Here is a 27858-nt window from a genome sequence, read left to right on the forward strand (position 1 = left end):
CCGTCCCTGTCGGCGGCGCGGCGCGGGGCGGGCGGCGCTCCCCGCCAGCGCAGCGGCATGAAGGAGCCGTCGCTGCCCGGCACCTCGCTGCAGCGGGCCTGCCGCCTCCTTGTCGCTTTCTGCGCCCTGCACCTCTCGGCCACGCTGCTCTACTACCTGGCGGGCAGCGCCCTGGGGCCGCCGGGCAGCCCCGAGCCGCCGCCGCGCCGCCCCCCGCCCGCCAACCTCTCGCTGCCGCTCTCCCGCCCGCCGCCGCCCGCCCGGGCCCGGCCCCCGCCCGCCGAGCCCCCGCCGCCGCCCGGCCCCTGCCCCGAGCCCTCCCCGCTGCTCGGTGAGTGCCGTCCCGGCGGGGTTTCGGGGGGGCGGGCAGGGGGGGCGCGGGCGGCCGCCGCCAGGTCCCGGTGTCCCCGCCCGTCCCCAGGGGCCGGCGCGGTGTGACAGCGGCGTGGATGGCCACGCGTGCCGCCGGCGGAGGGGGATTGTGGGAGAATCCTGGGGGAGCCCGTGCGCGGGGCAGCGCGGCGCGGATGCTGCCGCAGGGACGGCAGCGGCGGGCGCAGCCCCGGCGCTCTCGGGGAGCGCTGCCTCCCAGCCCGGCGAGGTTTCTTTTTCGTTGTCCGCAGGGTTGGGTAATGTCCTCTGGGAACTCTACCCTGCCCTTGCGCAATCCCACAGGAAGGTTCAGAGGGTCTCTTTGCGCTGTGCGGGCTTTTTTAGCCTTTTGTGCGCGCGGACCTGTTGGATGAGCGGCACGGGTTTAAAATGGGCTCTGAGGCAGGGTCATGAATACAGTTGTTACGCATCCCAGTGGCGCTTCCCGTGTATTTGGTCCTGTGATGCAGTATCCTGATACGTGGCAGCCTGGCGTGTGTTTTATCTGCACTGGGGCTGTGCTTCCCACAGGCCTTTCTCGGGACCGCTTAGGTGCTGGCATGCTGGCAGGATGTTGATGGGTTTGCAGCCTGCTGGTGGTCTCACTTTTACTACGTGATGACCTGGAGCTGTTTTGATACGCTAGCTTTGTGACAAGGTAGAGGTGGGGGCGAGATGAATTTCAGATTTTTGCATTCCTTTATAAGGTACTTTAACCCAACTTTGCTGCTTGTAACTGTTCCTCCTTGAACAGACGTTCCTGTGGTGTAAGATGGAGTTTGTTACCATGACCTGCTGGCATTCCAGTTGATGGTGACCTGGCCACAACCTGTTTGGGCCCTGGAGCCTGGGGATCATCTCTCTTATCCATCAAGTGTGCCATGTTAGCATAGGCACCTTTATTACTGGAGATCAGGATGGGGAGGACTTCTGAGAAACTTCCTGTGGTTTTCAGTTTACGAAACTCACACAGAATTCATCGTTTCTCTCGGTGCTTGCTGGTCACCTGTTTATGGATCAATGCATCTGAATTACAAATGACTTGGTATTTTAGGAGGGCGGTTTTGAGGTCACTAACAGAAACTGTGCTGTGTTTTTTTATCGTTGTTTTCGATTAATATCTTTCACTTTTTTCCCCAAGATCACTTTAGGTTGAAAGTGGCTATGCAAGCCTGTCCTCACAGAGTGGATGTGGAAACCCTTTATGAATATGGCTTTCCTTTAAATGGTCTCCACTTACTCTGATCCTGTCAGGAGTGAGTCATGTGCTTTGGAAATGCCTGGGGTTTGCAGAAACGCTCTTAGTGACCTCAAGATTCAAAGCATTATTGGAGTTAGTCTCTGAAGGATCAATTAAAGTATTTTAAATCGTCTTTGTGACATCTTCAGTGGAACTTGTGGGATCTGCCAAAGGCCACAGGCAACTGGAAGTGGTTACAGATAGTCAGAGAGCTACAGGGCCATACAGAAAGTAGCTCTTTACAAGGCAGTAGGCAAACTAGCTGTGTTACCTTCAGTGCTTGTGGGATGGTGCAGTCACATGCAGCCTGGCACCCTCACAGTGTCAAGATTTGTAGCCAGCATGTAGGTGAGAAACTGTTCTTTTTCATCCTGCTCTTTTCAGGTTTTGGTAGCAAAAAGCCTTTGTAAAACAGTCCTGTCATGCCTCACATGTTGTTCAGAGCTGAGTCTCCATCAACATCTTATGGATCTCTAAGGCCACTGTGAGGAACAGAGAGGTGTACACTTTGTGGGCATTTCTGGCACTTAATTCACCCACCCACAATTCAAAAGATCTCTTCTTTTTGTGCACAAAACTCCTTATCAGTACGAACATAAAAAACAGGAACCAGCAAGGACCTTCCTGTGATTCCTACCTTCCCAAAGCGATGGAGAAGTGCTCTGTTGGGAACAGGTAGCTCCAACTGCCCTTCCTCAGCGTAAACCTAAATTTGTTGAATCGTACATCATCTTATTTTTTTTAATTTCCTGCCTGCCCCTCCCCTTCCCGCCCCTCCGCCCTCCTCGTTGGGAAGTATGTGATGACTCACACAGGATATGTGTGACTGAGCTGCTCAGACTTTTTGAGTGGTAAAATAGCCAGGTACTTGTTTCAGAGGCCCAGAGTTTTCTTCCTAGTAGTCTTTAGACAGAGCAGTTTACAATCTCTGCTGTCTGGCTCTGCAGCAAATGCATTAGCTGAATGAGGTTTAATCTCTTACAAGAAGCTGCCAAATTTAAAATGTGCTTTTATGGTTCACTTGCCATTATTTATAATTTAAAAGAATAAATCGGGGCTGGGTAATTACTGCAATTCAACTTTGAATTAAAAATCCTTAACTGCTATGAAATTCTCTAATACAAGGTAAGATAAGCATTTTGGATTTATGCTCCAGTTTAGAGCTGCATGCCAAGGAGTATCTTAAAAGGGGTATCAAGAAGCAGAGCCCAGGAAATTCTGGCTTCTCTGAGAAACCCAAAAGCAAATAAATCCAGCTATTTCTTGCAGGTTTTCCATTCCCCAAATTGTTACATTCTTTAGGAACAGTATTGTGTTGTTGGTTTGGGTTATTTTTTTTTTTTTTTTAGTAAAATGTTGCATTATAGAATTAGTATGTGTGTTGGATGAAGTGCTTTCAAAACAATCAAATGCTTTTCTTCTATCATTTCTACGCAGGTTTTGTGTTTAGGTGATGGGGTTGTTGCATGCCTGCTGGTTAAGCAGGGGGTGCACAAGGGGTCAGATTCTTTGGTTGTAAGAACCCTTTCCAAAAGATCTCATCTCAAGGCAGCCAGAAGTCAGCAAAGCAGAATTTCATGGACAGGCTTATCTGTATTTCAGGGACATCATTTGCCAGTCCTGCCCAGTTGAGCACATATGTTTGGGGAGGTCATTTTAGAGTACACCTGTCTTCTTAGCCATTTTTGACCCCCATTTAGATACCAGGTGTGCCTGGGATGGCAAACCTAAGAGGTGTGCTCTTGCCCTCTTTGCCATGAGCACCTCATGAGACAGGTGACCCAAGTGTGCTAAACACTGCAATCAAGTGTCTGTCTTAATGGCTTTTCATCCCCAGATTTAAGCTCAGAAAACTGATAACCCTGAACACCAACAATTAAAGGATATTGACAAAACAAAAATATAGGTTAGTGTATGAACCCGTGAATTGTCCAAAGCACAAACCACTAGAGATGTACTTGTTTTCACTGATGTTTAAAAATGGCTGTTTTCTGGGACATCATGGAAACATAGAATGGATTGGGTTGGAAGGAACCTTAAAGATCGCTAGTTCCAACCCCCTGACCTAGGCAGGCACACCTTCAACTAGACCAGGTTGCTCAGAGCCCATTCAAGCTGGCCTTGAACACTGCCAGGGATGAGGCATCCACAGCTTCTCAGAGCAGCCTGTTCCCGTGCCTCACCACCCTCACAGTAAAGGATTTTTTCCTAATATCTGATCTAAACCTGCCCTCCTTCATTTTAAAGCCATTGCCCCTTGTCCTATCACTACATGCCTTTATCAGAAGTCCCATCTCCACCTTTCTTTAGGCCCCCTTCAGCTACTGGAAGTCCTTCCTAGTGTCCCTGGAGCCTTCTCCTCTCCAGGCTGAAGAGCCCCAACTCTCAGCCTGCCCTCACAGGAGAGGTGCTCCAGCCCTCAGATCATCTTGGTGGCCTTCCTCTGGAGTTGCTTCAACAGGCCTGTGTCCTTTGTATGTTGGGGACTCCAGAGATGGATGCAGTGTTTTGTGGGGGGGTCTCACCAGAGCAGAGTGGCAGAGTCACCACCCTTGCCCTGCTGGCCGCGCTGCTTTTGATGCAGCCGAGTGCACATTACCAGCTCATGTCCAGCTTCTGGTCAAACAGCACCTTCAAGTCCTTTTGCTCAGGGATCTTGGGCATGCAAGAAAAACAGCGGTTTCTTTGCGATGCCAGAGCTCTGGATAGAAACTCATGCTTCCCACTGTTGCAAGGCATGTTTAAAAAACCAAGAATCTAGAGAAAAAAAGCTCCTTTGACCAGCTTATGAGTGAGCAGCCATCAGTCAGTTCTGGAGGGGAGGACCCATGGCACGGGCTTTTTCTTTCATGCAGTGCTTTTGATGTCTGCGTTGTCAGTTGTGTTGTCAGTACAAGCAGTCGTTCTAAACTGTAGGTGCTGAAGATAAGTGATGAGGATCTTCTGATGTTTTGAGGTTTGTTCTGAGGAGATGTAGATAGCTTGTCAAATCAGTGGTGATGCTTGTTTTCCGTATTACAGAAGTTTTTAGAGGTTATGTGCTGCCTGAGTAGTCAGTGAATTCACAAATAATCTAGTTCGAGGCCCTTGTATATATGGACATCGTGTGGGCAGAGATAGAGGGCATTTTAGCACTGGCAGAATCCTAGCAGGGCAAAATTGGGCAAGAGGGTGCAAACCTAAGAGATGCTAAACCCGTGATTTTTTAAGAGGACTTCTGATGGTGACAGCGCTGGAGGGATTTGGTAGGTTTGGCACTCTTGGGGTCTGGTCATCCTGTCACATTTCCCACCTGCAGTCCTGGGCTCTTGTCTCCCTGTGGGGTGTTTCTACCCCAGAAACTGGGGGCCTCTAAACCTGTGGGGTCACTTGCAATACCACACTGTGGAGAAAGCATTTGCTTTACATTCAGCATCTCCCTCGTCTCTAGTTTGAACTTGTTATTATTTACTTTGCTCTTTTTTTTTTTTTTGGAACCTTTTCGATACAGCCAGTCTCTCTGCTCCTTCCTGCCTGCCCCCAAACCCCAGTGCTACAGGCATTACTTCACTCATGGCTGCAAGCTGGGGTTGTGCTGTGTCCCTTCTCTGCCTTTATTTGAAAATGTAAAACAGAAACTCAGAGGAGAGCATGGAGAGGGCTGGGGGAGGGGGAGCTAACAAGCTCAAAGTTAGGCTTCTTTGGCTTCAAAAGAGGAGTTGAGAAACTGTGTTAAACTTCTCCAGAGAATATGTTTAAGATGTTTGGCAGGGAGCAGATGCGCAATCCTGGCAACACCACCGACGGCTCCGTAGCTGTGTGGTTGGGAGCACATCGTACCTCTGAAGCACAGGCTTTCCTGGTGGGCAGGGAGCCTGTGGTGAGAACATCCCTAGCATCCCCACCTGGTCAAAGTGGTGGAGGCTGAGGACTGTTAATTCGGCTTGCAAAGTAATTTGGAAAGGTACCTTGCCATGCTGGAGAGCAGCGGTTTCAGGCACACGGCACAACACACAGAGAAAAGGAAAGTTTTCTGTCTCGTGCATCTAGTGTTTTATAACATGCTTGTTTCCCTGCCAGCGTTGATCTGAAGAAGTTTCTTTGGAAATTGGGCCAAGTTTGTGTTTGGAAAAAGACAGATACTTGCAAGCTTCCAAAACTGCAGTTTGATGCAGAATTCAGTTAAGCTCTCAACTTTCCTCTGCTGGTGTGGAGCTCCTTAGTCTGACTTCACTCAGCAGAAAGGAGACTTGTTGCTGTCTTGAGGGCCATCCTGACCCCAAAGGGTGGGGGGCTGGGGTGCAAGTCCTCAGCAGGGTGGTGCTCTAGGTCTGGTGGCCTCCCAAACAAGCCAGAGGTGCTGGGCTGCTTGATTCCACCGCTCACCACCTTTCCTCAGCAGTGGACCCTACTCCCCAGCCAGACACCGCTCCCCTCACTCTTGCACACCCTCCTGTGCAGTCCAGAAGGGGGTTTGGTTGCAGAGGTTTTGGGGACAAAGCAAGCCAGTCCACAGCAGTGCTGCAGTGGTGGGGCCAAAGATGTGGGGTTTTCTGGGACATGGATGGAGCAGTGTCAGTGTCCAGCTCTCCCCTGTTTCTCTGGGCTGGAGAAGGTCTTGCTGCTTGGCCTGCCCCCACTTGGGTAGTGCTTTCTTTTGTGCTAACCAGTGCCCAGAGCCCCTGCCAGCCAGGAGAGGTGCTTGGTGAGCCAGGTGTGGATTCTCACTGCAGGTGCTAATCCACTGAGCAGTGGCCGTGGCCGCCCACTGGGGCACAGCAAACAGCCTTTCCAGCTGCCTTTCCAGCTGCCTCCCCGCTGCGAGCTGCAGGAGCTCGGGGCAGTCCCCAAGCCTCTGCAGATGTTTTGTCTGAAAGTGGGCTGCTGTTGTCACCTCCTCAGGCTGGGGTGTCAACTGGACTTGCTTTGAGGGCACTCACCTGCAGAACTGTCTTGCTGAATCGGGAAGGAGCCCTGTAAAGGCTTTACGGGATGGGTTTCCACAAACCTCTGCGCTCTAGGGCAGCGCATGGGGCACCAGCCATTTCCCCAGGCATGTAATGCCCTGCTCCTCTCCTCACCTCCTGTGCTCCCCAATGCTGGCGGCACCCCGTGCTTTTGGGGTTCGCAGGGCGTGGCAGAGTTTCGGCCAGACAAACACACCTCTGCCCCGCCTGGCGCCCGGTGCTCCCCTACACCACCTGGGGAGCCCCGGCCCCCGGGGAATCCAGGTGCAAATGCCACCGGCAGGATGGGATGGGGCAGGGGAGGAGGGTTGAGGCGTCTGCCTTTTGATTTGGGGCTGCCCCTGGCAAAGCCCTGTACCTGGGATGCCGCTGAGCCCGGGAGAGCTCCCGTCCACACATCCCGTCCCGCAGCACGGTGTGGGGTTTCTGGCGGGTGGCAGCTCAGTTCTCTGATCCTTGCCTCTCTGTTTGTTTGTAGTTTGCTGTTTGAGAGCCTGGAATTTAATTCTGCGGCGGCAGCGGGAAGGGCTAATGGCATGCAGATTGCCCGGCTCAAAGGGAGACAGTTCAAAGCCGCCTCACTGAGCGTGCACTGGGTTTGAGCCGCTGAGGAGGACTTTGCTTCTCTCACAGAAGTATCTTTCATCAACAATCCTTTTTATTTTATTTTAAAGACACCATGTGCCGGTGTGAGACACTGTTAGAATAGGCAGTGTTGGGGATTGGATTAAGAAATCATTTTTCTCTGGCTGTAGTCGCTGAGTTAATCACACAGACCTGCTCTCATGCGGACCCAATGTTGCCAGTGCATGTGATGCATCCTCATTTTTTTCAGCCTGTTTCCCTTTGGTTCCAGAGTTGCTGATGCCAGAGGCTGTGTAAGCCTGCCTGGACATATGCCTGTGTAGCAGGTTGAAGCCTTGCATTGGCATATCTGACATCTGTAGCAGGATGCAACTTCACTTTACAAGTGTAGATCAGCCAAATAAAATGTATGTCAGTCTTTGGGAGGGCATTGCTTTCCTCACTGGGGTATTTCGAGAAAGACCCAAGGAGTTTTTTTCTTTAAATGCTCATAGGTGGGCACGAGCTGCAGGCAGCAAGGGGCAGCAGCTGCCAACCAGTTTGCAACCCACTGGCCAGTGTCCAATGTCCTCATGTCCATTTCCATGCCAGGACAGGGGGCTGCTCGTGAGACTCAGATGGGCAAAGGACATGCGGGCTGTCCCTTCCACTCATCCCACCCACCACGGGGCTGACCTGTAATTCAGGCCTGGCTGGTGCCATCTGAACAGGAGCTGATGCACCTCTGTATAGGTGTACCTATAGGTACACCTCAGTAGGTGCTGATACAGCTCTGAAGTTTAGCTGATGGGAAATTATTTTGATGATTTCTAGAAGAAATTAATGCTTTGCCGAGCTGTGGGATGCAGCTGCCTGCCCTGGAGCTGCCACGTGGGTCGGGGGCTGGAGGTTTCTCCAGCCCTGCCTCACAGCCTGGAGTGGGGGAACTTGCCCCCAATTTTCTGGGGTGGAGCTGATGCTGTTTTTTTCCCAGCCAGGGCTGGCTTGGTGCAGCCGATGGGCCTTTCCTTCCCTTTTCTGTTGGGCCCCTGCAAAGAGAGGGTTGTTTGGTTTTTTCCCCCCTGTTGTGAGTTCCGCTTCTCTTTTCCAGCTTTCCTTTCTTATGAGGATTGTCTAAGCGTGGCAGTGTGGGCGTGCACGTGGCTCAGTGGATGAAGAGCAGTGCCCAGCTCTCAGCCAGGGCGATGGAAACGTTCTTTTCTGCTCTGTTTGGGGAGAGACTTTTTCCAACTGATGCTACATGATTTTTGCTTTCATTGTCACTAAATTAAGTATATGAGATTGACACCTGGCTTAAAGCATGAAGGTGAATTTTCCTGGTTTTCCCACTGAAGTGCTCAGGAGGATGATTCAGACTGCTGGATCACCTCTCCAAGCCTGTCCATTAGCCCAGCTTCCCTCCCTTGTATGTCCTTCTGCTGCAGCCCCACTGCCTTCCTGAAGAAGAGGTTTCCCCAGTTCTGTCCTACCCGAGACCCCCTGAGGCTGCACTTTGTGGCAGCAGCCCCCTGTTGTATCACCTTGGATGGAGTGTGGTACCATGTCGTTTGCAGCCCCCATAGGGAGGCAAGAGTACAATTCTGGCCCTGCACGGCATCACTGCCTGAGTTTTCCCAACGCTTCTAGTACTGAGAAAATACTCCCTATAATCCCCCTAGACCCCTTCCTGTGGTCTGGGGAGGCTGGAGCCTTCTCTAGATCTACTATAGCATCAAGCTGAGCAGATCCTGGGCTTTTTTTTGGGGGGGTCCTCCCATTTGAGTCATCAGGATGAGCACTAGGGGAGGACGTGTGCTGGCAGCCTCAGATGGCAAGAGGTTTGGGTGTTGTGGCCAGGCATGGCTGTTGGGAAGTGGGGACAAGCAAATCACTGGGGCTGTGGGCCAGGCTTCTGAGGCTCGAGTGCTGTGCTGCCTCTGGCTTTTTGCAAGCCTCACTTTTGCTTTGTGTGAGAAGCTGCTTCCTGTTTGTGAGCAGCATGATGGCCCCTGGCATCTGTGCCTGTGCAGCGCTTTTCCTGTGCACCTTCCCTGTGAGCAGAAACTCTTCTGAGTGTCAGAGGCAAGGGCAGGAGTGGGCTGGCTCTTTTTCGGTATGTGTGTCTGTCTTACCCTGCCACTGCCAGCTAAAGCCTCTTTTACAATCTCTGAAATGTTTGGATGTGATGCTGTGCTTTTGTGTCTTTTGCAAGCTTCCGGCAGTTGCTTAATTTATGTTTTCAAGGTTTTCTGTTGCTGAAAATACACACTGGCAGCTCATGAAGCTGCTCTGTTGGAGCTTTGTGATGTGGAACACTAAAGGCATCTGCCTACAGGTGCCAGGGTGTATGGGTGACCAGAGCTGCAAGTCCACACAGCTCTGTTGTGCCTGTCTGTTTTTAGGAGGAGCTCAATATACAGTGACTTGTATGTCAGGCAGTTAGCTTGGAAAAAAAGCAGAAAAGATTCCGATGGAGTGAATCGGGCTGGAAAGTTTACGTAGTAAACATAGACAGAGATACAGTTTTGACTGATGGGACAGCACTTGCAGCAGACTTTGCACGCTTTCTTAGCATCACAGATCATGTCCTGAGTCAGCATCCCTGGGAGACAACAGCCCTACAGCTGCTTGCTATCCAGGTAGTCAAATTTCAGTGAAAAGGATTTAAAATTAGCAACTGGAACCATGACACTGTTCACAGTTGGAAAGCCTGTGCTTGTGGATTTGGCTTTAGCTTTGTCCTGCTTGGGAAGTGAGCTGAAAGTGTTGATTTGCAGTGGGGGTGGTATGTTGCTGCTGCTTTGTGTCAGCCACATGGCTTAGGAAGTCTTGTTTGTTTTAGTCATTCTGTGTTTCAAAACAGCCTGTTCAGCTTTTTTCTGTTTTTGTATTCAGTGAATGTATTAACCGAGTGATTTGTGTCCAGCCTGCCCCAGAAGCAGCTGCCTTGCTGCACATGGATGGCACCGGTGCCTGGGAACTTCTCACTGGCCTGCATGTTGGCTGCATCCCTCAGGACAGTATTTGCAAGAAGCTGTGCTGCCTTTAAAACTGATTTATTAAGCAGGAGGTTGGAGCAGGACAGATAATTTCTCACCAGTGCCCTTCAAGACTATGAAACTGTTAAATCTCTGTCTTCTGCAGCTTTTTTTTACTATGACTATGTTTTCTTCTCCCATCTCTTCCTTGCCAATGCTCCAGTCTCCTGAAGGCAAACAAGAGCAAGTGCTGGCAGGATGAATGGTCCACATTTGGCCTTGAGGGGTTGCTGGATGCTGATCTGCAAAATGCCCTGTTTGCAGTGTCCAAGTGCTTGTGGCTGTCCTTGCCCAGCTGGAGCTTACAAGTCACCAGCAGGAGTAAATTCACCTAAATGGCAAACTTTCATTTCCCTTCACCTTAAAATGAGTGAGTGCGAGACATTAAAAGAACCTTTGTTCATTAAACCAGAAAGCATCCTCCGGGCTGATGGGGCTTGCAGTTGTTTCTCAGGAGCAGCAACTAGGAGCAGAGCGTGGTAACTGGGAGCAGAGAGCGCAGCCTGTCCTGGCAGGAAGGGGCTGCTTGGTGGGACGGCAGCCACCCAGCGCCCGGGAGTGGGCCAGGCTGGCAGGGCCCCACGAGGGGTCCTGTCACTTCTGCCCAGCTGCTTCCTGCAGCATCCCACCAGATTGGTCCTGCTGCTGGCAGCCAGATGTGAGTGAGGCAGGACAATAACACCCTGGGCACAAATGCCCAGAGTAATCCCATTTGCTGGCCATGACTGGTTAGGTGAACCATGCCCAGTTCAATGCCCTTGAATTCAGTTGCTGTTTAAGTGCATAGAAGTGTAGCGTCATCCTAAGTCTGAGTGCCAGTCTCCTAATGGAGGTAATGCTGATGGGCAGAGGGATGGGTGGGGGAAGCAGGCATGACAGTGGATTGAGGCCAGAGGTTGTTCTGGGAAAGTGTTCGCCACCATTGTGCGGAAGCAGTACCCAAATTCAGAGGAAATGATGCACTATCTTCCCCTCCCGCCCCCACTGGCCTCGTTGATATGGTGTCTGCCCCAGCCGTCCCACAGGCAGAAGGATGGCTGTGCCTGGCCCCTGATCCTGTCATCACTGAGCCCCGGTCCAGGTCACACAACTGCATGTTCCTTCCTGCCTCAGTTCCTCCAATTCTTGCCTCTTCCGCCGCTGCAGAGCGCCCTCTGAGCTCCCCTGCAAGCCACATTTAGACCAGAGAGTCTTCAGACCTGGCCCTGCAGCCGCAGGGCAGGAATCCACAGCATCCATCTTGTGCTGTGGGGCAGAGAGGGTGCAGAACCGGGCAGGCATGTTAGGGGTGCAGCTGGGAACCGCCAGAGTGCTGAGAGCATGGGCAGACTGATCCCAGTGCCTGGAGTCTGAGAAATTGCTTCCTTCTCCTCCTCTGAGAAAGGGAAACATGCCCATTTAACCAGTGCAAAATGCAGAGGTCAGGAGATCCTTTTGCATCCTGTCCATGATGCCGCTTCCTGCTGCTGTGCAGGCAGTGAATCAGGCAGCAAAGCTTCCCTGCTGCCTCCGGGGGTACACTGGGTACCTCTGCCTGCTTGGCTGGTCTACTCCTTGCCTTCTCCAGCCTCAGCAAGTGCAGGTTTGTGGAGCAGCACAACTGAACTAAAGTAGCTTTTTCTAAATAACCAGGGAATGAGCCACGAGTCTGTAGCCTTATTTCTGCTTTTTTTAGTAGTCACGTGTTACGGGATGCACAAGGTTGATTGTGACAACCCTGGCCTTTCTGAGCTCTAAAAATCACTTGTGCCCCTTCCTGAGGGGCTCCTCAAGTGCTCTGTAGCCCCCACTGGTGTGTGCACACATTGCCTGCCTTTTGGGGGTCTCTGTAGCAAATGCAAGCAGGAGGCAGTAGCTCCAGGGCACATGTGCCTGTGCGTCTGTGCACACCAAAATGGAGGAAAGGGGGAGGGCACAGCAGCTAAACCTTTAAGGAGTGATCCCCAGCCTGGTATTTATGGTGGAGACTTTCTGCCTTGTCCACAGGGGCCTCAGCATCCCCACCTGCTGCAGAGGTTTTAGCAGTAGATGAGTGTGTGTGCAGAGCCCGCTGTATTAGCTGGCTGTTCCTGGGAGCAGGACGTGGCAGCAAGAGAGGCCCTTCCTTCTGCAGGAGCTGCCACACTTGTTAGGCTTTTGCTCCATCAGGGCTGGAGCAGCTGGAAGCAAATATTGCAGAAGGACTGTCCTTGATGTTCAGAGAGGGCATCTCTCTGAGTTCTCTCTGTGGTGCCACAGGGGCTTCTCAGTTTTACCCACTGGTTTTGGCACAGATTGTTTTGGCAGTTTCAAAACTGGCCACTGTTGAAGCCATCTGCAGGAATTGCCAACCTGCATGCAAATCTGGAAGAGGCTTTTTTTAGCATTCCTAAGAAATATGGGCATGTCTACAGAACACTGAAAATAGCTCTAAGAAAAAAAAAACCAACAAGAAAAGGGGATTTCATTCACTTTGCATGTGGCTAGCCATAAGTGATTATTTCAGTAGGAAAGCAGGACTATTTTTGAAGTTCTTGGGCTGCATGAGATGGGTGAGAGTACAGAGGGTACTGCTTCAGGCTGGTTTTATGGTGCATGTGCCAGTGGGAGCACAGCTGTTGGTTTGCCACACAGACTGTAGGATTTTCAAGACTCAGTTTAACGTCATCGACTTGGTTGGGCTCTGATACCAGGAGGCCACAGTGTTTGCTCTGAATGATGGTGTGAGGTTGCTTTGGGTAAGGATGGTCCAAGCTTCAACATCTCTGTGCACTGCTGGGATTGAATCGGGATCAAAACGTCTGTTTCTTAAAAACAAGACCAAACCAAAAACCAAATGTGTGTAAAGGATACATGCTCAGAGGAATAGATTGTGTGTGTTAACTTGCTTTGTGCTATGCCTTTCTTCCAGTTGGTGCGCTGCGTGTGGAGTTTTCCCAGCCTGTAAACCTGGAAGAAGTGGCAAGAATAAATCCAGAGATCAAAGCAGGAGGTCGTTTTGCTCCGAAGGACTGTATAGCACTTCAGAAAGTAGCAATAATCATCCCGTTCAGGAACCGAGAGGAGCACCTGAAGTACTGGCTCTATTACTTGCACCCAATTCTCCAAAGGCAGCAACTCGATTACGGAGTATACGTTATCAACCAGGTAAGAAAGATGCTAAAGAGACAAGCCCTTATACAGCTGTCATAACACTGCCTGTGCCCCTTCAAACAGAGGAACGGTTGCTTTACTTTGAGCAGCAGTAGGCTGGCAGGCAGGGATAAGGTTGCTTAAAAAAAAAAAAAAAGAAATTAAAAATGAAAAATTTTGCTTCAACAATTTTGATGGAAAAGCTGAGATACCCTCTTCTGCTCAGGCACAATTCACTCTAGAGAGCTTCTGCTTAAAGAAACCACTTGTGAGTAGGAAAAAAATTCCTAATAGCACAATCCAATTTAATACCTCTTTGCAAATGTTCCTTTTTCCCAGCTGCTGCAGGAATTGCATGCAGAGATCTTTAAGGTGACACAGTATTATTAAAACCTATTCTGGTATTTGATGTGCCGTGAAGTTGTAGGATTTCACTTACTTTCTTGAGCATCTTCTGTTAATGTTAGTGCACAGAGTGTCAGGATGGAGAAAGCAGTGGAGCAGGTAAGTGGTTGTCTTCAGGTGAACAGAACAGAAAAGAAACAAGCAATCATTGGAAGGTTGTTGGGTTTTTTCGTTTGTTTGTTTTTTCTTGATATCTGGTGGCCTTAGATCTCTCTTTAAAAAAAAAAAAACAGGCATAAAAAGGCACATTTCACTCAAGACAAGCTGTCTTAATGTATACCATAATGATGTTTGAATAACTGAGTAGTGTTTGCACTTCGAAAGTTTTAAAGTGTGCAGACATTTGTATGGGCTGCAGTGTGAAAGGGCAGGTGCAGTTGTGAGAGCCCCAGCAGAGACCACTGGCTGGGCAATCCCACAGTGCAGTTTCTCTCTTGGATGTTTATTCATATCCTGCTTTCTCGTCTCAGTAAAAACCGAGATGATATAGCATGCTCCCTTAAATGCTAACTTCTTAAACTCGTGCTTGGATCAGCTGATGTGTTTGGGCATATCAAACACCGTGAATATTTAAAGCGGTCGCCCAAGCGATGAATTTCCTCACAGAATTGAAAGTAAGGGGAGAACTATTCCTAGAGAGAAAACCAATAGTCCATTACTACTTTGCTTTGCTCATTTTCAGGGTGCCAGAGATCTGACAGAGGTGATTTGTGAGGAATTAGCAGTTGTTCCCAAGCATAGCAGCCAAGATGCTCTGGTGTCTGCGTCTGGCTGTGCTTGTGGCCTGGCAGCCACATTACTGAGGACACAAGGCATTTCTGCAGCATGTGGACTGGCACACAGTGCCCTAAAATTAAGCCCTGTAGGGAGACCCTTCCTCTGTAATGCAAAGAGCAGCTGGTGCTGCTGCGGTCCAGCAGTGCAGGGCCAGCCCCAGCCCTTCATCCTTCAGGCTGCATTTCCTTGCACACGCAGCATTTGCCTGTGCAAGTCACTGGTGCCACAAGGCTGCTTGAGCCACGGACCCTGCTGGTCCCTGGGGTGTAGGTGGGTGAGGGTAGCAGGGCGGCATGCCTCGCTTTCCTGAGCGTGGCTCGGAAGGGAGGGTGCGGTGTGGAATCCGGCAGTGGTCCTGCAGTGGGGTCTGCTGCCTTCCCAGCTTGCCCACCAACTCTGCGGAGGACCGGGGAGAGCTGCCCACCCATGGCCTGGGGCATCACTTGTGGAAAAGCCAGTGTCTCCATTGCAAAGAGCCGGCAGTGCAGCTGGGGCTGGTATTCTGCTGTCGGTGGTGTTCAAGGGTAAAGGCAGGCAGTGTCTGAAGCCCGGCTGGAGTTCCTGCTGCTGCTGCGATGGTGCATGCTGGCTTGCATTGCCCTGTGTTGCTGGCTACTCCTCTTCTCTGGTCCTGTTCTCCAGCACTGGAGCTGTGTGCTTTAAAGTTAACCGTCACAGAAGTTTCTGAAGCAAATGTTTTTTTCAGGTGCATCCCTTGTGCACAGTTTGAGCAGGAGTGGAATGCGGTACACAGGGTATATATGCCCTGGACACATCCAGCAGATGTAGGGTTAGCAACTAAGACTACTTGATTTGTAAAATAAACATCTTCCTTCTGCATACCTCTAATAAGCTGTGTCTGGAAGAGGTGGAGTGGTCAGTGGTAGTAAACCCACCGGATGCCTCTCTCAAGGGTGAGTGGGAACACTGAATAGAGAGAGTTGCAGAAAATGTATTAATTCTGCCAGAAGTACAGTAGGAAAACAGTCTTATTTCTCTGCTGTCTTGACAATTGCTTTTCTCTTTTTCTTGTCTGTCCTTCCCTTTGCATCTGCCCTCCTTTTTTTTCTTTTTTATTTTATTTTTCCTTCTAGTGGGGAAATATTACCTTTACTTGTTAATCCTGTCTATATCAAAGCAATCACTGAAGCAAGGAGAATTACTGTGTGATCTGGTTCTTACACGCTGCCTACATGCTCTTCTGTGCTCCGCATCTCATAGAAAGAAAGAGGAGCGCTGAGCCCTGCTACTGCTGCACTGGTAATGTCAAACTTCTTCCTTTCAGCGCAATGTGTTTCTGTCACGAGTCCATTGTGTCTCCACTGTGCTGTTCTTGCGTGCCTGAATGCCTCAGGGTAGGACTCGGCTGAAGTCAGGGGGATGATGCTTGTAAAATGTCTGCCTTGTAACAGGAGCCAGTGGAAAAAACACACGTTACGTTTCACCCTGCACTCTCCACCCCCAGAAAAACCCAAACCCAGGGTATGGAGTAGCAGTTGTAGGATTTTTCATATAAATCTGAGATGAGGGCACATGGCTGGGCACACTTTGTGTAGTGCCCATTTGATGCTGTGCAAGCTTGACGTGAGCAAATGAGAAGTCAGCGGTGAATTTGCAGTGTCTCTCTCAGTCCTGCCATTACCAGTGTGCTCTCTGGCACCTCCAGCTCTTGCCACATGGGCATGCAGGTCTAGAAATGAGTTTTCTCACTGCGCTTCAGCCCACGCAAATGTCTGTGGGAGCCAGACTGAAGTTTGGGAAAGGGGAGACTTGACAAATTCCCTGAAAACCAGGCAGTTGCTCGACCATTTTCCACTGGCCCCTGGTGCTACCTGCAATGTCTGGGTAGCAGTTTCCAGAGAGAGGGGTGTGTGTGTGTGAATGTGGAGTGGTTGGGCATCACTCTTATTCATGTCACTTTGCAGGGGGTATCAGGACCCCCTGGGTATGTGGGAAAAGGAGGGAATTGTGCTTGGCTCCAGTTTACACTTGCAGTGGTGAGGGAGGCAAGTTTCCACTGTAGCTGCTCTCTCACATTGCCCAGTGTAATTGTGCTGAGGCATCAAAACACCCTTTGACAGAGAAACACCAAAGTATCTCTCCTGATGCCCTGTATGACCCTGGAAATCCGTTTCTATCTGCTTAAGCCACCGGAGTGAGGACTTTCACACGGACATGGTGTGTGTGGTTCGGGTTGTCTTAGTGTATCCCTGACTTAGCTAGCAAGCTCTCATTGGAGGTGATGACTCTTCTAGCTGGCCAGGAACATGTATCCTCACCATTACCTCCTTGAGACCTGATGAGCCTAAGATCCAAGTGAGAGAGATGCAGCCACAGATCCTCTGTGCTGTCTGCAGGACAGAGCTGCTTCCTGCATGGAAGTGAGAGGTAGAACAAAGTCAGGACAGATGGCTTCTTGCTGGTTTGCAACCCCTTAGCTTGAGTAATGGCTCCAAAAACATTATTTTTTTCTGTTGGGCCAAAAAAATTAGTACCATCGTTTGGTAGGTCTGCCTAAGATTTCAGCAAATGTAAGGGATGGGAAGTAAAAGCGCCTGGATGTTCTTTTGCTCAGGCTGATCATTCATCTTCGGGTGCAAGAAGGAATCGGCATCAGACCTTGCAGGACTGAGGCAGCAGTTTGTTTCCCTTCAACCAGTCTCGTATGGATCAGGGAATGGGGATGGACTTGGGTGTAGTGGGATTGATATAGAGAGTAAATTCGGGAGCCAGAAACAGGTGCTGGGCACCAGCACTAAACTCAGACATGGGTTAAGTTTCAGGACAAGAGAATATTGGGGAAAAATTGTCAGGAAAAAGAAAATAGCAAAAATGTGCTGGGACTACATTTGTAGTGGTTGAAAACATAGGAAGGCGTGGAGCTTGACTGCACTGTCAAAGCAGCAGCCCCCTGTGTGCTGCCTTGCTCTTCAGGATAATGCTCCTCTGTCAAAGCAAGTCCAAAGTAATCCATTTCTTTGTGTCAAAAAACAGCTTCCATGGGATGAGGAGCTGCCAAACAGAGCTGAGGGCTGGAGGTTTCTTCAGTTCTGCTTTACCTGCTTTTTCGAGGGTGCCCTGTGCTGACCTGGAAGGGACAGTGGCACAAAGTTTTCTCAGCTCTGGATTGTTGGGCTTTTTTTCCCGAACTGTGGGGGATCAGTCAAAGATGGAAGTCTGCATCATGCTTCTGAGTTTTGAGAGATTTGAACCTCAGATACTGCGAGCATGCCAGTGCTTCCACATTGCCTTAGGTAAAGAAATAGAGCTTTCTGCAAAAAGCAAAACCTCTTGATAGGTTCTGTAAAGCCCCACGTGCCTGATGGGACAGAAAACCAACCTTCTGCATTTAAAGCAATTGCATTTGATAACAGTCTTGTAAAGTTTGCTACATGAGCTACCTGCTCGATGTAAAGTTACAGAAAAATGGCATGGAGAAGGGTTTTTTGTTTCTTATATTGGTTTTTATTCCCTTACCCCAAGTCTTTCCTTTGCCCCTTTGGATCCTGGATTAGGAAGCTGTGTGGCCATTTGGGAAGAGAGTGGCAATGCCCTGTGTCTAGTCCCCTCCATGTGCAGGGGTCCCACATGTTCTTGGTGTGGTCACTGTGCTGTGCTTTGAGGCTTTTCAGGGAGAAGTTTAGAAACGCAGCTCCTTGTAGCATGTTAATCCCCATATGTCACCCAGCAGAGTTAGAGGCTACTTGAAGGTATGAGTTCATTACAGCTGAGCCTCTGCTGGTAACAAAATTGGTGTGAAGTGCCCTTTGCCTTGAATTTCATTAGAAAAAGAGCAGCCAAAGGGTGTGAAATGAGGACACTCTCCTAGACTGGACTCAGCAGCTGCTTTGAGGTATAAGAACACTGCACTTTGCACCAGCACCGGGAAGAGTCCCCCTTGGGACTATAGAGCCAGGTTTGGGTTTGGTGCTGTGGAACCTGAGGAGCACTGAGGAGCTGGGGCTGGGCAGCCCTTTTGCTAGGTGAAGAAAACCCTCTGATCTCACAGCCTTAGCTGCTCCTCTCCCCTGGCTCTTTGTTCCACTTGCCTTCATTTTCTGTAGTCGAGTTTTCACTGCTCTTACTTTATGCACAATGGTAATCATCCTCCCACCACCTTATTTACGATGTGAACCCTTTTGTTTCTGGTAAGGATGCTGAGAATTTGCTCAGATCCTCCTCCATGAAAGCTCACTCCTCCCCGTGAAGTCATTTATGCCCGAGGCAGGTGATGAATGCTTTTGAAAACTGTGGTTTGACACTTGCATGTTAAAACTTTCATTTGAAAGGTACTTGGGGCTGTTTCAAGAGCTTGCATTGGCTCTCCAGCAGCAGATCCATTAACCAGTCTGGATTAAACAGTTCCCAAACTTGCTGTTTATTAACCAGGGAAAGCTGTTCAGGAGGTGTGATGTTTTAAGCTGCTGCTCCTTGGGCACAATCCATCCTTGATTTTCATCCCCTGTCGGGCACAGGTAGTGCAGGGTGGAGGGGCAGCTTGCACAGTCGGGGAGTCCTTTGGCTGAACACTGCCCAGAGAGTGTGGAGGAGCAAAGGTAGAAAGGATTTGGCAGTCTTGGTTTCCAGGCTGGCAAAAAACTTCATCCTCCTTCAGGGATGGCCTGTGAGTTTCCTTCCACCTGCTCTGTTCCCCTGCACAGGGTTTGGGTTTGAAGCTGCTGCTGCAAAGTGGGGTCTTGGACTGAAAATCCTTACTCTCAAACCAGTATTCTTCTGTTTGTGCGTGTGATCTTGTAGTATTTCAAAAGTACTCAAGCAATTTGCAAGCCTCTACATGTGCTCAAAGCCACATTTTTAAATGTTTCTGCCTGAAAAAGGCCAAACAGGTTCTCTTCAGTTGCTCAGGGAGGAAAGTGGAGACTCTCCTGCCCTGTTCTCTGCAGGTCCCTTCTTTCACTCTGACTACCCTGGGATAAATGTGCCCTGCTGCAGTGTCAGTTCTTTTCAGGTACTTCCCATCATGATGACAGCCTTCCTGATTTTGTTTTCTCATCAGGGTCCCCAAAACAGATGGATGGTGGCAGAGGAGCACCAAAGAAGGGGATGTGCCACTGCAGCAGTGGCATCATCCAGCACATGAGCCATAGCCCTTCCAGGAAGCAGCTCACACTGACCTATCACCCAGTAACTGAGGCTGTGCCACAGCCATGTGCTGAAACAGCTTCTGAGGTTACCAGGGAGCATTCTGCTCCTATGTGTGCATATCTGCCCAGGGCTTGGCAAAGGATCAGGAGTGAGCAGCAGAGAAGCAGACCTTAACTCCTGGTGCCGTCTTGTGCTTTGCAAATCAGGTCTGGCTTGTGCTCACACATGTTGCTCAGCAGAGGCCATGCCACAGTCCCACAGCTGTGTTGTGGCAGAGCGTAGGAAGAAGGTGCTCAAATCCTGGCCACAGAAAGTTTTGGTCCATGGTCCTTTGTTCTGGCTGTAAGCCAAAGCACCACCAAGGTTTCTCTCTGTGGCAAGAGACCCTCATTCTAGAGGAGCTCATCTCTCTTTGCTTTCCTGTGCTGCTCCAGAAAGCCCCAGCTGCTTCCCCTTTACCACAGAATTCGATCCCAAAATGCCTATGTGTGGAGAGGGACATGGAGACCGCTCGGTATCAAACCTGCCCTCTTGGAAGCTCCCACCAAGAGTTGGGCGCTGAGCCAGGTCCAGCTTTTCCTCAGCCATTTTGTCTGCCCCCACGGTTTGCAGCTGCCCCAGATGTCACCACCCCACAGGCAGCATCCTCGGTGGGTGGGAGGTCTTGCTGCAAACATCCCATGGGTGCTGCAAGGGTAGTGCTCGGGCTCAAGCTCAGTCCATCACAGGTGTGCCAACCCAGTGCGGCAACACGGGCATCTCGGAACAGGTAAGAAACTGCTGATGTCAACTGTCAAATTTAAGGCACTTAACTGTTTTTCTTTGTTTTTAAATTAGGATGGAGAGGAAGAATTTAACCGTGCTAAACTGCTGAATATAGGATTCGCAGAGGCTTTGAAAGAGTATGACTATGATTGCTTTGTGTTTAGTGACGTAGACCTCATCCCAATGGATGACAGGAACACCTACAAATGTTACAGCCAGCCGCGGCACCTCTCTGTATCCATGGATAAATTTGGATTTCGGTGAGACACCTTTTGGAGGGGCATCTTTTTCCTAATACCACCGTTCGTCTAGCAGGCCAGGCACGGTGTTACCCATCCCCACCTACCAGTGGAAGCATGGGAAAACGCCTCTCACAGAAGCCTGTCTGGGCATGCGTGTGCCTGCAGGGAGTGGGATGGCTGGAGGGGAGGAGGGCGGAGAAATGCAGCCAAGCAGTTTATTAAAATTCACAGCTTCTGGAAAGTGAAATGTAGGGCGAGGAAAAACCAAGCGCCCTTCGTTTCACAGATGCCCACATATCCCTTCTTGTGTTTCAGGCTGGAAGCTGGAAGACAGATACTGTTTCCACTCAGTCTGAAAAGTGAGACACTCTCGCATAGTGAGAATTATGTGCAGCTTTAAAAATACTACATCAGGCATTATTTTAAGACCAAAATGAAATTTTTTTGGCTGTTCAGTTTTGTACCACTGAGAGACCTGCCCTGGTATCTGAGAGCAGCACAAAATGAAATTTCCTTCAACATATGTTTGTGTTCAGCAAGGTGTTGTGAACAGAAATGTGTCTTGCTTTTCCTTTCTGGCTTCTTTTTTCCTGTCCCAAATCCCCAAGGGGGAGTTTAAAAGCTCACCTATATAGTGAATCTGTAAAGTGAAAATTGGTGGCTGGTAGTGCTAAAGCTATAGCAGTGGTGGTGTAGGAGGCTCCCTGCACGTCTCCACTCCAGACCCAACCACTGCTCAGAGCAGGACTGCCACTGGCACCACAACAGCTACAGGTTTATCTTGCAGCTAGGTGAAGTTTAAAGAAGAAATGCATGCCCCAGGGTATTCTTCTGCTTGTTGAAGCAGAGTCTGCGCTAGGTCCTGTGTGGACCCGCTCCTTGTGCTGTGGGTCTGAAATTCATCTGTCCCCAAACCCCTGGTGAATTGTCCTCTCTTTTGAGCAGGAGCTGGTTGGCTTTGTGTATGTAAGGTCACACTGCCAGCTCAGTTTTGCGCTGCAGGCCTCCTTTTATGACACTGAGGAGTGTGGAGGCGAGTGGTAGAGCTGCAGGAAGAGACCCAGTGTCTGTCTGAGCTCTTGCCGCTCCTGCGGCATGCATGTCACCTTTGGTGATGTGATGTGCATCTCACCAGCCTGTCACTTGAGGACACTGTACTGCTTAGTGAAAGGATGCATCCACTGCCAGTTGTAAAATACCTCCCCAATGTATTTGAGCCCACCAGTTCCCTCTACACCAGCCAAGTCCACACATGCTGTTTCCTGTTGCAGGAAGGTGCCTTGCAGTGGGTGCTGGCTCTGTGTGGGCTGGGTTAAAGGGCAGCAGCAAACCCTATTCAGGCAGGCAGGCAGGCTGCCCCTTGAATAGCACCTCTCCTCCTCTAATGTTCTCTTCTCTCTTGCTTCCAGGTTGCCTTACAATCAGTATTTTGGAGGTGTGTCTGCCTTGAGCAAAGAGCAGTTCACAAAGATCAATGGGTTCCCAAACAATTACTGGGGCTGGGGTGGCGAAGATGATGACATTTATAACAGGTAAATAAATTTTCCTCCTTGGCACCCTGGGGTGCATCCAGGGTGGGGATGAGCACAGACCTGCTGCTCTCACTCGGGTATGGGGGCATAGGGTGTCTCCAGGCAGGAGATAAAGGTGGTGTGTGGGCAACCTGCTGGCTCAGCAAAAACGTGTTCCTGCTGAGTGCTGGCACCCCATTTCACAGCTTCCAAGGTGTGGTGGGGAGTGGGTCTGGTTTGAAAAATCATACTCGTGTCTCCTCCTCCCTCACTGCTCATTCGCTGTGTGGGCTCACAAGTGCATGGGTTGGAGCACTGTGCTTCTGAGTCTCCCAGCACTGGCTGAAGGACGGAGATTCAGGACATGCAGCAGGAGGGTGGATGAGGCATTTATCCACCTTGCCCAATGCAGCTCAGTACTTGCCTGGGTCTGCAGCCTTGTAGCAGATCCTGTGGTTCCCAGGAGGGTTCATTCGTCAGGCTGTAAGCAGCTCTAAATAATGCTGTGAGCCACTGGTTCTTGCCTGGAAGGACGCTGAGCAAGGCTTAGAACCGCAGGAGAGGAGGAAGGTGTTTGCACAGGGCGGGCTGGGACCATCCCTGCCTGAAGACCAGGGCAAAGGGTGGACTTGGGGTTGTGCTACCTTACAGCTTCACATCCCCAGGCCAGTCACTGAGAGAAATCATCCCTGGGACCTTGAATTTGAAAGCCCTGTTTCTCAGTGACAAAACCACTCTGCATGGTCATTTCTCTGGGCTTTTTGAGCTCTTCTGGGCTTCAGGAAGGGTCTTCCTAAAAATGGTTTAAGAAACCAAGAGAGGGAGAGCCTTCCAGAACATTCAGAGCAAGGTAGTAGTCCTCTCTTTTTAGGGCACTCAGGTTTTGAGGAGCGGAAGATGCTATATAGAAGTGAAAAGGGAGAGGCAAAGAAGAGAAAATCAAGTACTTCTCCAGCATCAGTATCCATGAAATAACTGCAGGTGCCTTGCAGAGAACATGCAAACAAAGAGGGGCTGCCCCTCACTCGGTGGGATCCAGCTGAGACTACTCTGACTCTCACCATGTGAGTCCTTTATGCTGCTTCACCACTATTCACTTCAGGTTCTCCCAGCCCTGCAGCTTTCACATCCTACCCAGAAGGGTTAAAAACTAGATGCCTCCCATTCAAAGTGGAGTCTACAGCCTGGAGCAAGGTTAATGTGGGTGTTGGGTGTTGGTTGCAGGAGATGGAGGTGAAGGTGGGGTGAATTTAGGTTGGTGTTGACAGGGGGACGTCTCTTCTCCCCACACTAATGTGCTTGTATGGAAAAGGACTGGCTTTCCCCCCCCTTTCAGTGTTGGCAAGCCTGGAAATGCACTAGCAACGCCCTCAAAAGAAAAAACGTAGGCAAAACCAATGGTCATTTGTGGAAGGTGTGGCAGAGCATCCCACATCCGTTTGAGTGTTTAATGTTCTTGCTTCTTTTACAGGCTGGTGTTTAAAGGCATGGGGATATCCCGTCCAGACGCCGTCATTGGGAAGTGCAGAATGATTCGGCATACCCGGGACAGGAAGAATGAACCCAACCCTGAGAGGTGTGTCTCACCCTATCCCACAGCAGGTTTGAGGGGTGCCTCCTGCCCTTGCTGCTCCGACTGCTCGGCTTTCCCTTTGCCGTGCAAAAAGCTCAACTGCAGAAAGGCTGCAGCCATCTCCTCCTCCCCGACTGAGCTCCCTGTGCTCCAAGCTGCCCCCTTCCCCTTACCAGGTTATTACCTGATTGCAGAGCTATTCCCCAACATTGCACAATGACACGAAGGTCTCTCCCCATTTTTTTATTTCTTAAACACAGCAAATTAAGCTCCCAGCAGTTGTTTCCAGCATGTCTTTGGGATATAAACCTGTGCTCCAGTGCAAAGCTGGAAAAGGATTTGGGTGATTTATAAGCTTAGCTGCTTTTTCCTATCTAAAATTTGACCCCATAGAGATGCCTTGGCCCATTGCTCAGTCTGGCCAAATCTGGGAGTTTATGGGACTGATACTCAGGTTGTTCTTGAAACACCGGAGATGCTGCCTGAGGGGTGTGCAAAATTCATATTGTTTAAACATTTTTTCCTTTCTTTCTTTGTTGTTTCCGCCCTCCCCCTCCTGCAGGTTTGACCGAATTGCTCACACGAGGGAGACAATGAACTCTGACGGCTTAAATACACTATCCTACAAGGTGTTAAGAACTGACAAGTACCCTCTGTATACAAAGATCACAGTGGATATTGGCTCGCCAAATAGCTAACATCTGAGATACAACAGAGACTTGCCTGTATTGCCCAGGACATCTGGCCTCACTGATGCATTATATCTGCTGATTTTATAACAACTGCAGTGAACCAAAAAAAGGCCTCTTTTGGCATGCCAAAGTGTCTCCAAATTGGTTGGACAAGTGCTTTTTTTTTTTTTTAAATGTTTTTAAATTCTAAACTTGACTTTACACAACTTTCTAGCTCTCCATTGTTTTGTAAGTCCAGAAGTTGTATATAGGAGTTGTAAATATTTACCAGAAAATGTTGAATCTGATCTATTTGCTGCAGTACTCCCCATGGGTTGAGTAAATTTCTGGACCCAAATTTTACTGATTATGACTGATGTATCAACAATTACTGCCCATGAGATTTGGTATTTTACATGAGGTGCGTGCAGACATTCTTTTTAAATCATTCCTGGTTTTACTTTATGAAGGACTGTAAAATGCTGCTAAAATTGTACAAGTTTACGCTTTGCATTAGATTTTGATTTTTTTTTTTTTTAAAGGAGACAACATCACACATTTTTTTTTCTCATAGTGACCAAAACAAACATCTTCTCTGTGTGCAGAGCAGGTGTTGAACAATCAGTTCTGGATTCAATGAATGTTATTATTTCTCTTCGTCTCAAAGGAGGCTTTGAGTGAGTCGAGACAGAGTTTGCCGGAATTTGTCAGTGAGCTCTCTGCATAGGTTGGGAGCTACACAGGCAGCATCTGCAAAAACTGCTGGCTTCAGATAATGTTACTTCTGGGTATGATAGAGCCTATTTGCTTCCGCACAACAACACTCGGGGGTTTTCGGGGGTGTTGAGAGGGGTGGATTTGTAGTGTTGGGTTTTTTCCCCCGAAATAAAGATTAATTTAATTGCGTGATTAAATTATGGCCTTAGAATTTGCCGACGCTTGTTAACAGTGGTAGGAAGTTACCACGCCATTTAAACATTGTCTGAAGCTTCATAAAACCAAAATTCTCTCTTGCAAGATTGTGCATAAAACTTGAAATCTCTTATTACCTTTGTCGTTGTCGTAACATTTTAATAACTTTTAAAAGTAATTTGTGTATCATAAGCAGTATATTTAATACCAGATTAAAGTAGGGTGCAGCATATAATAGGATATGATTCAAGGCCTCCTCTATCTTTAGACTAGTAGGCTTTTTGTGTGCGTCATTCTATATAAGCCACGTATCATATTTGCTCTGCATATTTGTCCGTGAAATCTCCTGCGGTGCTGAGATACTCACAGCAGGGCTGACATCCAAATGATTTTCCTTCACCTAAAGCCTGTTTGCAGTGCGAGTACTCCATCTGGAACCTCCTTTCTGATGGTCTCAGGCTTTGAGGGCCATGCACATTCTGCAGTACTGTTTTCTGTCAGTGCACCAGGGCACCCCCTGTACAGACCCTGCTTCTCCTTCCCATGACCATATGAAAGCCTGAAGCGCTGACACCCGTGGAGCTCGTTTAAATGATTTAAAGCTCTTAGCCATAACCGAGAACTGAATTCCTTCTGGTGAGTGCTTTGCCACCAGCTCTGACCACAGCAATTTGCACTTCCTTGGCCTGTGCTGAAGGCTGTTACAATCAGGGACACTTGTTGTATTGGGGATCATCTTCAGCACTGCCTTTAGTTTTTTGGCGGTTTTTTTTTTTTTTGTTTATTTTTTTTGTTGTTTTGTTTGGGGTTTTTGCTTTGTTTTGTTTTGTTTTGATTTGGTTTTGGTTTTTTTTTGAGACCTGAAGGTTTTGCTGAACCCTTGCACTGCAGGGGTGGGATCCTGCAGGGGCCGGGGGACAGTGCATTTATTTTTAGGCCAGCAGTGGCTCAAAGGATGCATAGAAACTTTAATTACTGACTGCCTTTTCAGTCTCACCTTGAAAAAGTCTTCACTCCCTTTGCTTCAAAGCTCTTTCTGGCTAGACTTGCTGCTCCAGTCATGCTGGGAGGTGAGCGAAGATGGGCTTACACGGAGCAGGAGCAAAGTGCAAGGAAGGAGGCTTGTGGTTAAGAGCTTCTCTGTTGTGCTTATCATTGCATTAAAAAAAAATAAAAATGAATAAAATAAAATACTCCTTTTTGGCAGTTTAAGCTCCAGCTCTTGCAGATACAAGGGAGTACAAGAAAATGTGTTTCAGAGAAGTCAGGTCAAATGTCTACCCATAAAACAGTGTGGTCTATACCAGTAATGAGACTCAGGAGAGGACTGTTTTTGTTTTTTCAAAGGTGCCTTAGAAGCAGGGACCCACTCCCACAGGAAGCACATCAGCACCAAAACTCATCAAGACTCCACTTGAAAACGGCAGGCCTTTGCAGAGAGCACTGCCATTTTGTGCTGAGCCTTTTGTCACTTGCAGAGCTGGGACCTTCAGCTGTAGTGGTGTCTGTCTCGTACCAGCCTCTGCAAAGGGGATACCTGTTGTAATTGAGTGGTTGGTTTTGGCGTGAGGTGGGTGGGGGAGGCCCTGGGGGCGCTCCGTGCAGTGGGATTCTTTGAAGATTAGAAAAAGTTGGTGGAACAACTCGTTATTTGGCTGTGTGCTGAAATCATTCAATATCAGGAGGTGGTCCGAGCACCCGTTTCTGGCTGTTGGGATCTAAGGTTTCTACAGCATGTGCCTTGAAAGAGGATAGAAATGGAAACTGGAAAATCAGGAAACCTGAAAGGCATTCTCAGCAGAGAGATACTAGCAGTGCAAGAGGCTGCTGCATAGTTTCTCTTCTACTTAAGCCACAAGCCATGTAAGAACCAAAGCCACTTCTGTTGCTTATTTTGCCCTTCTGTGCTGACTGTGATTTCCAGATCTCATTGTCTCTGTGTAAACTGTATCAGTCAAACTCATTAAGTGCTCTTGTCTCTACCTGGCCATGAAATTTCTCTCCCTGGGATTTTCTGGGGCCTTGTCTACGAACCTTCAGGCTGCACAGGAGTCAGTTCTGGCCATGTCCTGTGATGGGTGGTGTTTTTTTTCCTCTCCCGTGTACTGGTAAAACCACTCAAAGTGATACTGAGTGTAACTAAGGGTTGAAACCCAGAAAAAATAGCTGCAAAGGAAATCCTAATGCTTGGTTTCTTTGGGATGACTGTCTGCTTTTTAGTGTGAGGTAGGGTCCTGATACGCAGCTTTCCCCAGGATGTTGCTGTGTACTGGACTGATTATGGGTTTCCTGTACATGTTTTGCTTTTGTATTTTTATCATTTTATGTATCAAGGGCTGTGTAATCCAATGTTCCTGCTTTACTATTGATGTCAAATAAAGTATTTTCAGTAATGATGTCTGGCAGCATTGCTCTGGATTACCCCCCTGGCTAGGTGGGTTTCTGGCTGATGGGGTGGGCTGGGCCATGCTTTAGCCTCCTTGCATTAACTTTCTCCAGCTTTTCCTCCCTCTGTCTTCCCCCTGAGTGAACTTCTCTGTGCTGCAAAATTTTTCCCTGTGTTAGAGAAAGAGATCCAAGAGTCCCCAGTTGACACCAGAAAACAACAGCGTGGTTCCTTTACGT

At 49.1% G+C, this 27858-nt stretch overlaps 1 protein-coding gene across 1 annotated transcript; it reads left to right on the plus strand.

The window, feature by feature from the left end:
- Positions 1 to 27629, plus strand: B4GALT1 (beta-1,4-galactosyltransferase 1). Its single transcript, XM_051809069.1, has 6 exons — positions 1 to 331; positions 13051 to 13286; positions 20397 to 20584; positions 21976 to 22098; positions 23549 to 23653; positions 24213 to 27629. Exons 1-6 carry the CDS (start codon positions 58 to 60, stop codon positions 24346 to 24348), a joined length of 1062 nt encoding a protein of 353 aa, XP_051665029.1. The 5' UTR covers positions 1 to 57; the 3' UTR covers positions 24349 to 27629.
- The last annotated feature ends 229 nt before the right edge of the window (positions 27630 to 27858 follow it).

Source organism: Manacus candei, unplaced genomic scaffold, assembly GCF_025592945.1.
Source record: "Manacus candei isolate 608988 ecotype Guabito, Panama unplaced genomic scaffold, ASM2559294v1 h1tg000074l, whole genome shotgun sequence".
Classification (NCBI taxonomy): domain Eukaryota; kingdom Metazoa; phylum Chordata; class Aves; order Passeriformes; family Pipridae; genus Manacus; species Manacus candei.